This window comes from Leptinotarsa decemlineata, unplaced genomic scaffold (genome assembly GCF_025532065.1).
Source record: "Leptinotarsa decemlineata unplaced genomic scaffold, Ldec_3_MD MMD2_tig00004204_RagTag_RagTag, whole genome shotgun sequence".
Classification (NCBI taxonomy): Eukaryota; Metazoa; Arthropoda; class Insecta; order Coleoptera; family Chrysomelidae; genus Leptinotarsa; species Leptinotarsa decemlineata.
In genome coordinates, this window is record NW_027412603.1 from 337,288 (window position 1) to 349,336 (window position 12,049).

Below are 12,049 nucleotides of genomic sequence, written 5' to 3' on the forward strand. Positions count from 1 at the left end.
CAAACATATGTGGCAGTTCGTAAAAAAAATTCAAGGAAAAAACAGTTCTGAAAAAATAGTAATTGAATCGGATGGAATGAAAATTAATGATAGCTCAATAATTTCGGAAAAATTCAATGAATACTTCACAAATGTAGCTACAAAACTAGCAGATAAAATAAAAAAACCGGGAAAAAAATCGCAACAAAAAGATTGAGTAATTCCATCTATTTGAACGAGGTAGAGGAAGATGAAGTTAGGAAGGTAATCAGAGAGTTGAAGTCCAAAAAAGCACCAGGCATTGATAATATCACAACGGATACTTTTAAAAATTGTATTGAATATCTAGTGAAACCAATAACGTGTATTGCAAATAAGATGATACAATTAGGTATTTTTCCTCAAATTGCGAAAGTTGCAGTGGTCAAACCCTTATTTAAGTCAGGAAACAAGATGGAAATGTCAAATTATCGGCCTATATCTTTACTACCAACCATCAGTAAAATTTTGAAAAAGTTGATCAAATCAAGAATCTTAGATTTTCTGAAAAAATTCGATGTCATCTCAAAAAACCAATACGGATTTATGGAAGGAAAGTCGACGCAAGATGCAATCGTGAACCTAACTTCAAAGATATACAAAGCTATTGATTCTAAAGAACCTGCAATATGCATATTTCTTGACCTTGCGAAGGCTTTTGATACTGTCAGCCACACGGACTTATTAGAAACCCTAGAAAACATTGGATTCAGGGGAAACGCACATAAACTTCTGAAAAGTTATTTGGAAGAGAGAAAACAATGTGTAAAAATTGGAAATATAATGAGTGGGGAGAGAAATGTTCAATATGGTGTTCCTCAGGGAACAGTTCTCGGTCCAATTCTGTTTTTAATTTATATCAATGATATTTTCAACTTGCCTGTAGATGCTGAAATAAGTTCATTTGCGGTTGACACAGTTATATTCTTCAAGGACAGTAACTGGTTCAGTCTGAAACAAAAAATCATTAAATCATTTCCTATAGTAGTAGATTTCCTAAGGAAAAAATTACTCACCATAAATTTAAAAAAAACCATTTATGTACCCTTCACAAGCTATGAATCGAACTTACCCCCATTCACGAAAATAGAGTTTGAACATGGAGATGAGATGATATTGATTAAATCAGATAGGAAAGTTAAGTTTCTAGGAATATATCTTGATTGCCACCTAAAATGGAACGATCAAATTGAAAATGTCATAAAAAAAGTAAGATACTGCTTACCCAAATTTCGATATTTAAAAAAATTTTTTGATATTAAACATTTGAAAATAATGTACTATGCCTTAATACAAACTCATTTGATTTATGGTATCATAGTATGGGGTGGAGCCACGAATTTATACATGAGACACTTGGAAATCACACAAAAATGGATTTTAAAGGTGATCACTGGAAACGGTTACAGATATTCTAGTGATCAGCTTTTTAAAGATGCTGAAGTACTAGATATTCATCAGTTATTTGTTCTGTATCTGGCATTATACCAACACAGAAATGCATATAACACCAAAAACATTGAACATAGTTATCCGACTAGATACAAAGAATGTTCCCTAAGTATACCCCGTATGCTGAAAACAATAGGACAGAGATGCCATTTATATCTTGCACCAAAAATTTATAATATTTTGCCATACTCATTTAAAATACTCAACTCGGTATCTCTATTCAAGTCTAAAGTACGGAAATGGTTAATGAGTAAACCGCGCAATGCAATCCATAGTCTTATTGACCTGAAAAATAACTAACATTGCATTATTTACAATATTAGGACACAATTAAATGTAATATTAATCTTCTTATTTTTTTTTCAATAATTATTAAACCTTATATTAACATATTTCATTAACATATTTATACATCATTTATATATACATATTTATATTTATTTCAATTACATAGGTAGGTACAGCATCAATCCATCGATTTTGAAACGATTATGAGAAATCAAAGTTGAGAAGATATGTATACCCACGCACAGGATTTCCTTTGTGGGTTTCTTGAATTTGTTCAAAATAAATTAGGATCATTGTAACCAATGTATCGTATCAATGTGTTTTACATATTATTCGTGCCTGTAACAGTTTATGTTATGTCTTTGCCTGAATAAATTCATTATTATTATTATTATTATTAGAACCCCCAGGAAAGCTGGTGAACACTTTATAATCAAAAACCTTTGCCACAATTTTGAAAAAACATATACTAGGGCAACTATCATCGCGATGTGAAAGACTAGTGCAGAAATTATGCCCTGTGCTCTTCAACGGAAGGTGTCTAACCCAGATATCGAGGTATTATATGCGAGATCTATCTGAAGAACAACTAATTCCAAGGGGATGCAGTTGCTATTCTTTTAAGTCAACCGTTTACTGTCAACCGTTTCATAACATGTGATATTACATATAAGGAAAAATTTGCCAACTTTAATTTTCTCATAATAAAAACTGGGGGTCCACCTTTACTGGGGCGCGATTTCTTTAATCTGTTTGATCTATCAGTTTATAATTTAGAAGGAGTAGACCTCCCCAAAGATTTAAATTTTTTATTGAATAAATATAATAATTTATTTTCACCGGGACTGGGTAATTTTAAAAAGGGCAGAATTTCAATCAGATTGAAATCGGAATCTACATCTCCTAGATTTTTCAGAGCACGACCATTGCCATTTGCAATGCGAGAAAAAGTGGAAAAAGAACTAGAACGCTTATCGAGCTTGGGTGTTATACAACAGATTGATTTTTCGGAATGGGGAACACCCATTGTTCCTGTTTTGAAAAAAGACGGTTCTGTGCGTCTCTGTGGAGACTTTAAAGTCACTGTTAATCCGTTTATTGAGGTCGATTCTTACCCGTTACCCAAAATAGACGATTTATTTGTTCAGTGTTAAATCACGAATACGTTATTTGTCTTTTATTGGACCATAAGGATTTCGCTAATTCTGAGCCTAAATGCACATTCACACGTAAAATTTTCCATTATTTTCAATGTCTTAATCAAAAATAGAGGTTCCCATTAAAACAAAGAAATTGACTTCGAAACAAGGAAGTTTCAAGGTCAAATCCAATTCAACTATCCCCTTTGAGATGAACATAATTTGCGGCCGAGGTTTCCACAGTCACTATTTTTATTTGAATTCAAAGGAGAAGCTCTTTTAGGAATCACGCGTGGAAAGGTAAGACCTCGTTAATCCTTAGATCGCACAAGTTTCGACTTCTGAGTGTTGTCGTTCGTAGGGGTGCGACAGCTGGTTAACAGAAAAACAGATTTTTTTAATGAATCGAAGAGGTTTTGCATTAAAGTGTATAATATTTTTATTTCTGACCGGGATATTATAAGCTCATATCGTCATAGTTACGCTATCAATAAAGAGGGTCATAACTCCCTTGGGACATTATAGATTTTATAATTCCCTCTACCTTTCACAAGTAAAAATAAATAGAAATGAAAACTGAACCATATTTTATTTATTCACGTCATTACAAATAATAAATGTACAATTTTGAAATGTTCCCTGAAAATTACTTCCGCCACTGGAAACAATTTCTTCTTTTGTATGGCTGGAGCTTCTGTTCACTACAGTCGAGGTACCTGCCTCTTCTGATGACAAAGTAGACAACATACGCGCCGTTTTATTTCTCAATTCGATGCTATCCTCCAAATACCCCTCCGCCACCGTGGAACTTTTCCAACCTCCGTGTCTTTTTAAGTTAGTCATAGTTGCTCCTGCATTGGCTAGAGCAGTAGCAGAAGTGCGACGAAGGCAATGTCCCGTATAGGAAGATGAGTTTGGCAATCCTAAATACATTGCGATTTTGCTGGGGATTTTCCCAAACATGTTTTTTCCAATTGGCTGAGATGTACATTTATTTTGTCGGAAGCTCAAAAAAAATCGTTCAATACCTTTAGGACGCAAAGACATATAAAGTCTTAATAAAGGCAAAGCGGAGAACTCTTTTTCATCCACAACTGTAAATTTCTTCGATACACCAGTTTTACTTTCCGGTACGTTCACTACCATAACGGAATCCCGGTCCTCTATATCCGATATCTTCATATTAAAAAGTTCCTGACTTCTGCATCCTCCAAAATAACCCATAATCAAAACAACATATAACAAAAAAAAGGAAATAAATACACACAAAAAGGAAAATAAGAAAAAAATTACCTTATGCAATAAATGAATATCATTAGGAGCGTCCTTTAGGAATCTGATAACATCTTTAGGAGATAAAACAGCAGACTTTTTCGGCTTATAACTCTTACTCTTCCGTTTCAAAAAAGCCTGTAGTTCATTGAACTTGGTGATATCTCGTTTCTCATGTATAGTCACCATCGATTTTAGCATTGACCATTTAGTCCATAAAGAATTCGGACTATACGTTTCTGACTGAAACGAATAAACACAATTACTACCAAATCTACCGAAAAACATAGAAAATTCCTTACCAGTTCTTGAAAATATGCCAGAAATACAGTTTCAGTGACATCTTTTGGCATAACATTTTTCCGTGTCAGCCAGTCCAGATATATTTTGTATTCTTTTTGGTATACGGCTTCACTTTTCGATGGAATTAATGATTCTCTTGCTTGTTCAGCTTTTTTCAAAATATCCTCCATTATATTTGGGGTAGAAAACACGTTTTCACTGCAAACACAGCTTTATAACAAAGTTCTGTTTATAAACAAGTAACATAGCAACAACCTAGCAACAAGAAAACTCTACTATAATCAACGGTACCTGATTCAAATATACCGGGAAGGTAATGAATTGGTACATTTTTCCGTTTCAAAAATGAACAAAATTTTATTGAAATCGGTCAGAAATAAAATTATCTATGTACCACGGGAATTAATGAGCCTTAATAACCTCAGGCAATTGCTGTCCCTCGGGCCAGAGGCCCTCGGGACGCAAACTTTGCCATCGGTAATTAAGGCCCTCCTAATTCCCTTGATACATAAATAACTATAAAATTCTTGCAAAGCGCTTTCGACTTTCGTCATCATCAGTGCTCACCTGAAAGTAAGTGATCTAGTTGAAAAGGGGAATTTAGTGAAATTGAAGTTGTAAAATTTTTTTAAGGTTAAGAAATTTGGAAAAATTGAGATTACTTACTTGTCAGGCAACAGGAAGTATCAAGATAAGTGAATTGTACACTGTAATATTTGAATTATATAAAACAAAATAGGCTTATAGCCAAGAAAATACATTTTTGGATTGAGGCCATATGGTTCAGTCAAAGTATCTTATGAAGAAGGACAACTTGAGACAGAATGTGTCAAGTGTCATGTTAAAATAATGGTACCAACTTGAGGAGTGATCCATTAAGGGTTTGCTTAAATATGTAGAGGAAAAATATTGAATAAATTATATTAGTAAACTGTGATTAATTAATAATTCATAATCCTCTTATGAAGTTTACTTGAGTATTCAGACAATGATCATTGTTGGAAAGTTCTTTAGAAATCTCCAACTCTTCAAACAAGTCAAGTCTAAGGAAATTTCTATTATCTATTTTATGTAATATTTTGGAATTTCTATTGGGACTAAAGTTGTGATTGTGAAATTTTATGTGATGGCCAAAAGCAGATTTATCAGGTTTTTTTATATGTTCATTTATACGAGTGAAAAGAGGTCTACAGGTTCTACCAATGTAAGATGCCGAACAATCAGAACAGTTAAGCTTGTAGACTCCGCTACAGTTTAATTTGTTGATTTTGTCTTTAGAATTTACTAAAAAGTTACTTGAGTTGTTTTGAGATTTAAAGGAAATTTCTGTACCAGGTATGGTATTTTCTATAAATTTGGAAATAACAGTACACATATTTTGATTAAAATAAGGTAAGGAAAAATATCTCACAGAAGGTGAATTAACTAAGGTGGAGGAGTTAAAGGCCAATCTTCTATCTGATCTGAGTTTAAATTTACTAATTAATTTGTGAATAATGTATGGTTGATAACCATTGTTGACAGCAATCTGTTTTAAAGTATTTAATTCTAAATTAAAATTGGAGGGAGATGAGGGAATGTTCAACAATCTGTTAACATAACAATTGAAGGAAGCCATTTTATGTTGCATGGGATGAAATGAATTGAAAGGAATGACATAATCAGTCTAGGTTGGTTTTCTGTAAATGGAAAAATCTAGTTTGTTGTAAGTTTTTGTTATAGTAAGATCTAAAAAGTTTAACTTGTTGTCTTGTTCTATTTCAAGTGTAAATTTGATTTTTGGATGTAAGTTATTTAAGGAGTCAAGGATATCATGTACTACATTAGAGTTGCCATCTATGAAAACCAAGCAGTCATCAACATATCTGTGCCAACTGAGAATCTTATCAATTTTATTAATTATGAATGAATTTTCTAAATTTTCCATGAAAATGTCAGCCAGGAAAGGTGAAAGAGGGTTACCCATTGGTAGGCCTTCAGGTTGACTGTAAAATTTATTGTTAAAGACAAAAAAATATTGGGAAATGCAAAATTTAAGTAAAGTTAATATATCTGTTTTGGTGGAGTCAGAAGTTAAGTGTTGAGAAAGCAAGTTAGAAATTAAAGGTAGGGTTTCAGAACAGAAGTGAACAAGTTGCTAACATCAAAGGATATTATGATGGTGTTGGAATTAGGTTGAAAGTTTTTGATTTTATTAATTAAATCTAAAGTGTTACTTACTGAATTGGCAGGTTTGTGGCTTGGAGCTTAAAGCTAGCAACTCGCGTCAACGAAACGTCAGGAAAAAATTCCAAAAATCCACGGCCTTCGAACCCGAAAAATAGTGACACTGATGAACATAATTCGTGCAAACATTTCTGATATTCTCCTACTTGATATCGTATAAGATCTGTAGAATTATGCAGTGAAACTAGAAATCAAAATAGTATACATTTTCAATAAATGACTTGCAAGAAACTCACTTCGGGACCTTGAAGAGGTGAAATTATGCCTCTGGAATATGTTTCCCTTCTGTTCTTGTCGAAAGTACCCTTTCTTGGTACTGTTTATTGAAAAAAATGCATGTATAATCGCATCTTGAAGTAACCTAAAATAAATTTAGAATATACAATAAGAGTGAAGAACAAGATCTAAATTACTGGCACTTGGGATCGAACATTAAAATTTTCCTGAAATTTATTAATCAGTGTGAAAATGTGTCGTCAATTATTCGTTGATGTACGGATGTGTACTTGAAGTCGAAAGTGTATTCCGTGAAGTGTAACGATGAATATCCACTATCATTATTTCGTTCTTCGACGGTGAATTCATCAAGTCATTTCCTGGACATCGTCCTTAGACGGCCCCTTTCGGCTAACATAAAGAGGTGAGTAACCGCTAAAGATGATAGTGGTGAATTTATTAATGATTATTTTTGGCTCTATAATTATATGCAAATTCATACAAGTGAAAATTAAACTAACTTGAAATGTCGATCCACTAATTGATGGAACTGATCTATTATCGCGAAATTTAACCGGTTTGTTCAGATCGAATAACGTATCGAACAAAACATAACTACAATTCAAAATCAATTATTTTGTTTTTATGTACTTATCAACTATCCGATGAGTAGTGAACGTTAATATTCATATCTCTATCTCAATTTTCATTGAGATAGAGATATATGAAAAACCATAACAAATCATAATGCTTTTAGTCAAATACAAACCCTTTATCGTGATCCAGTTTTACTAATTCATCAAAAAAAAAATATTTGTCAAGGAATTTTCAGCTCCAGGTGACACGAATAGCGTTAAAAACTAGAAAAAAAGTTAAAGACTTATTTTTCTAACTCTCCAGGCTCCACCTAGATCACTAGTTTAATCATTTGTTCTGATTGTGAGAGTCCTTGGTTGGTCTTTTTCTATCTTCAAGTTAGAGGTCACAAAGACCTGCTTCAAATGCAGAAGATTTTCTTCTTCAAGCACACGCTTCTTGCGCCCCCAATGATCACTTATCCCATGGTTTGGAGATCTGTTATTGGTTAATGATAGTGCAATGTCATCCAAATCAGTCGGGATTTCAGTAACAGAGCTTGACTAGTGAACTTGCTTGGAAATAAACGGATGTAGGCTTCTTAACTGGTCATAACAGGTGACGCAATAGTCATAAATGACGTCACAAGGCCACTGTGACCAAAAATTTTAAATGGGACCCTATGGCAAGTGACAGCTCGTTTGAAAGGTATTGAAAATACCTATTCAGTCATACCAATTTTGTTTGGGTTTCGGCTGATTTTGATTGATAAATTGAAGAAATACGAAAATTATTGTTTCGCATTTAATTAATAAAGATTTTAAAGTACGCCTCTGGTTCATTGTCAAAAAGGTTGACGTGTTTGAATTATCTACTTGTCAAAAGTGTTTATACCTTGAAAATTCACCTAAGCTATTGTTTAACGAGACGTTTAAGTGTTGACATACTTGGAGAAATGGTAGTGAACCCTACTTCTTCCACAGCCCAAGTTGCGTCTATCTGTGAAGTCAGTCAAAGGACAGTACATAGGGTGTTGGCTAAAAACAAATTTCATCCATACAAATTAAAAATGGTGCACCAACTTTCAGATGATGACCCCGACCGAAGACTAGAATTCTGTGAAACTATGTCCGATAAAATGAACCAACAACCAGGCTACATACAGACAATTTGTTTTAGTGACGGAAGTACTTTCTTTCTCAATGGAAATGTTAACACTCAAAATGTGAGGTATTGGAGTGACACAAATCCTCACATCTTTCGTGAAAAACATACTCAATTTCCAGAAAAAGTAAATGTTTGGGCAGGTATTTTGGGAAACCACATAGTTGGGCCTCTTTTTCTCAATGCTAACTTAACCGGTGAATTGTATCTGGAGATGTTACAAACTGATATTGAGGCGTTAATTCTTGAAATTCTAGAAGATAATCCAGATGAATTCGACAACTTGGAAATAACGTTTCAACAAGATGGTGCTCCTGCACATTATTACGGTGCAGTAAGACGTTACCTAGATGAAGAATATCGTGGTAGATGGATTGGACGACGAGGTTCGATCGAATGGCCAGCTCGGCCACCGGACCTTACACCATTAGATTTTTTTCTATGGGGGTACTTGAAATCTAAGGTTTACGCTACAGCACCTGACAGTATTGCCATTCTGAAACAACGAATTGTTGAAGAATGTAGGGCAATTTCCGCTGACACACTGGGACGAGTACGACAAGAGTTTAGCAATAGGATGCATTACTGCCAGGAAGTAGATGGAGCACATTTTGAACACTTATTTTAACAACTGGTTCTTAAATCTTTATTAATTAAATGCGAAACTATAATTTTCGTATTTCTTCAATTTATCAATCAAAATCAGCCGAAACCCAAACAAAATTGGTATGACTGAATAGGTATTTTCAATACCTTTCAAACGAGCTGTCACTTGCCATAGGGTCCCATTTAAAATTTTTGGTCACAGTGGCCTTGTGACGTCATTTATGACTATTGCGTCACCTGTTATGACCAGTTAAGAAACCTACATCCGTTTATTTCCACACTCCAAATTTCATTATTATAAGTATACCCGTTCGAAAGATACGAGGGGGGAGGGGACTTTTGACTAGCACTGTATAAGGTAAAACAGTATAATCGCAACTTTTCGATGGTCTAGAGTCTAGATTATTGTAAGGAATTTGATAAAACTCATGTACTCATCCTTCATTTGTTCATATTCCAAAATGAGGAGATACATTGAAAAACTAATGAGGCTATGGAGAAATCGCCTCACCTTAATAGTCTAGTTCACAAGGTGAGAATATTGAAAAATAGAGATAATGGTCGAAGAAATACGCTGAAACCATTTTTGGCTTATGAAAAATTGCAAAAGTTATAAACAAATCAGTATGCGAAAAAAAGCATTTAGGTTTTGGCGCAAATATTTCAAAAACTAAAAAAAATAAGGAATTTAAAAAAAATCCTTGAAGAGGAGAAAATTTACTAAAAAATAATTTTGCCTCCCAAAACTCTATCTCTATTATTTATAATTTTAATTTAACGCCGAAAATGGCCTTCGCGGGTGAATCGTTGATTAACGATATTTTACTTGACTTGCGTCTCCATTGAAGCCCACAAAAAATGTTTAAATAATGTTCCAAAAAATGTTTTTGTTACTTCCTGGAGTCTTTCACTGGTGTACTCAATAAGATCACGCCATAAAAGTTTGAAAAACTTCATTATTTTGTTTATTATATTTTTTTATAGTAACAAAAAATTAATAATCGACGTATTGTTATTTTTTGACATAAAGTATTATATTCTGGTTTTTGTATTGAATGAAGACATCCGATAAGTTAAACAAAAAAATTCAGCGCCATTTGTTTATGAATTATTTATAAACAAATAAACTATGGGAGTATTTAACAAATTATCATATAATTTGGTTGTCTTCATGATATAATGATTTTTAATTGTTTATATTCAGTTAGGAAATGTTTTCTATTTTGAAAGTCATAATTGACATCCCTCTTCAAATCAACAGAAAAAAAATCATTAAATCCATTGTTTAATAACTAAACGGTTTGTTTTAAACAAATTCCCAATCATGATATATTTTTTTACTAAAAACTGCTAAATATCATAAAAACCATCATACATTTTGAACTTTCTTTTTTATTGTACTTTTAATAATTATGTGCTACAAAAGTTGCAATTTTTATAGAGAATTGATAGATCTTTCAAATGAGCCTTTCAAAAAAAGTTTATCTATAATTAATCAATTGTTATTTGCATTTTTTGATGAAAATAACAGGCATTTTTGACGTTTTTCGCAATTTTTTAACTTCTAGCTTGAGAAATAACGCAGATATGATAACATACCTTCGAGAAGAAGTCGTTTAATGATTCATTCCACAACCGATGCGATTATGCATTGGAAAATAATTTGGTTTTTCATCTATAAATTTAGTTTCTTGTAATTTTTTAAAAATTTCCAATAATGTTGACCTGATCAACATTCTATAAATCAATGTAGAATAAATCGTTTTTCGGTATGCGTTACTAGCAGAAAGACAGTAAATTCAGCTACGACTATAATCGTATAGTAGAGATTTTCAAGAAACAAATAATAAAAAAATGTGGACCTCTTGCTTTTCCATAAAAAAAACATTCTGCATCATATGAATATGACTGAGAATGTAACTTGCATTGAAACAACGCCATTCAGAGAAAGTAGCCATAGTGATGAAGCCTCTCTGCGAAAAATATCAGCACAAATATCCATGAATCTATTCATCGAAACTGGCAGGAAAAACAAAGTTGCGCTACAAATATGCACATCGTTCCCATACTCCTTTTTTGGAGTGAACCTAGATTATTCGTTCCAAGGTTATACTTTCCCCAACGATGGAGAGAACGTGGACATTCGAGTTGGGAGTGTCTAGTAACAGAATGGTATTGGATAAAGCCTGTAAAGTTATCTAAAGTTCAGATCTCTATCTTTACCCATTCAGTAAAAAAGAGCAATGTTCAAAATTGCACTTACAATTCGTATATCTAACATGTGCGGTCTCAGCTTCTTTCCAATGACATAATTTTGCCGCAATAGTGATCTTTACTATCTCCGGCACATGTGAAGTAGGTATTAACAAAATTTAAACTCTACTTTTCGCCCTGGGGATGTGAACATCATTATGGAGACTGGATAATTCATTGAAACTTCTCGTTGCCACTTGTCAGATGAATACAAGGTAATATTCGACCATCACAGGATAACCATATCCATTGTGGAGTGAGACAAATCATCATTATGAAAAACGAATTAAATTTCAATATTTACTGTTCTACAGAGACCCCATCATAGTAAAATAGTGATCTAAGCAATGCAAATCAGCCCCAAAGGTCACTTTACTCGTAGTCTGAGAAGCAATTTTTTTAACGGCGTGGGCGCATCCTTCCGACGAACCGCAACTTCTGGGAAATGGCCTGAGTAGCAAACCCATTTTTGATAAAAAAATAATTGTAATATTGGTTTCGATTACAGATGCCTTCAGTAGAATGTCAGGGCATTA

General features: G+C 33.3%; 1 protein-coding gene across 1 annotated transcript; it reads right to left on the minus strand.

Annotated features, from left to right (window-relative positions):
• Positions 1 to 3,471: 3,471 nt before the first annotated feature.
• Positions 3,472 to 5,006, minus strand: LOC141483775 (uncharacterized). Its single transcript, XM_074178608.1, has 2 exons — positions 4,472 to 5,006; positions 3,472 to 4,412 (listed from the first exon to the last, which is right to left on the minus strand). Exons 1-2 carry the CDS (start codon positions 4,640 to 4,642, stop codon positions 3,486 to 3,488), a joined length of 1,098 nt encoding a protein of 365 aa, XP_074034709.1. The 5' UTR covers positions 4,643 to 5,006; the 3' UTR covers positions 3,472 to 3,485.
• Positions 5,007 to 12,049: the final 7,043 nt, after the last annotated feature.

Bases quoted from the DNA above. Each gene is read 5' to 3' on its own strand.
- LOC141483775 (XM_074178608.1), bottom strand. From the start codon at position 4,642: ATGGAGGATATTTTGAAAAAAGCTGAACAAGCAAGAGAATCATTAATT. The intron at 4,413-4,471 runs GTAAGGAATTTT...TATTCGTTTCAG, and splicing joins TGGCATATTTTCAAGAACTG to TCAGAAACGTATAGTCCGAA.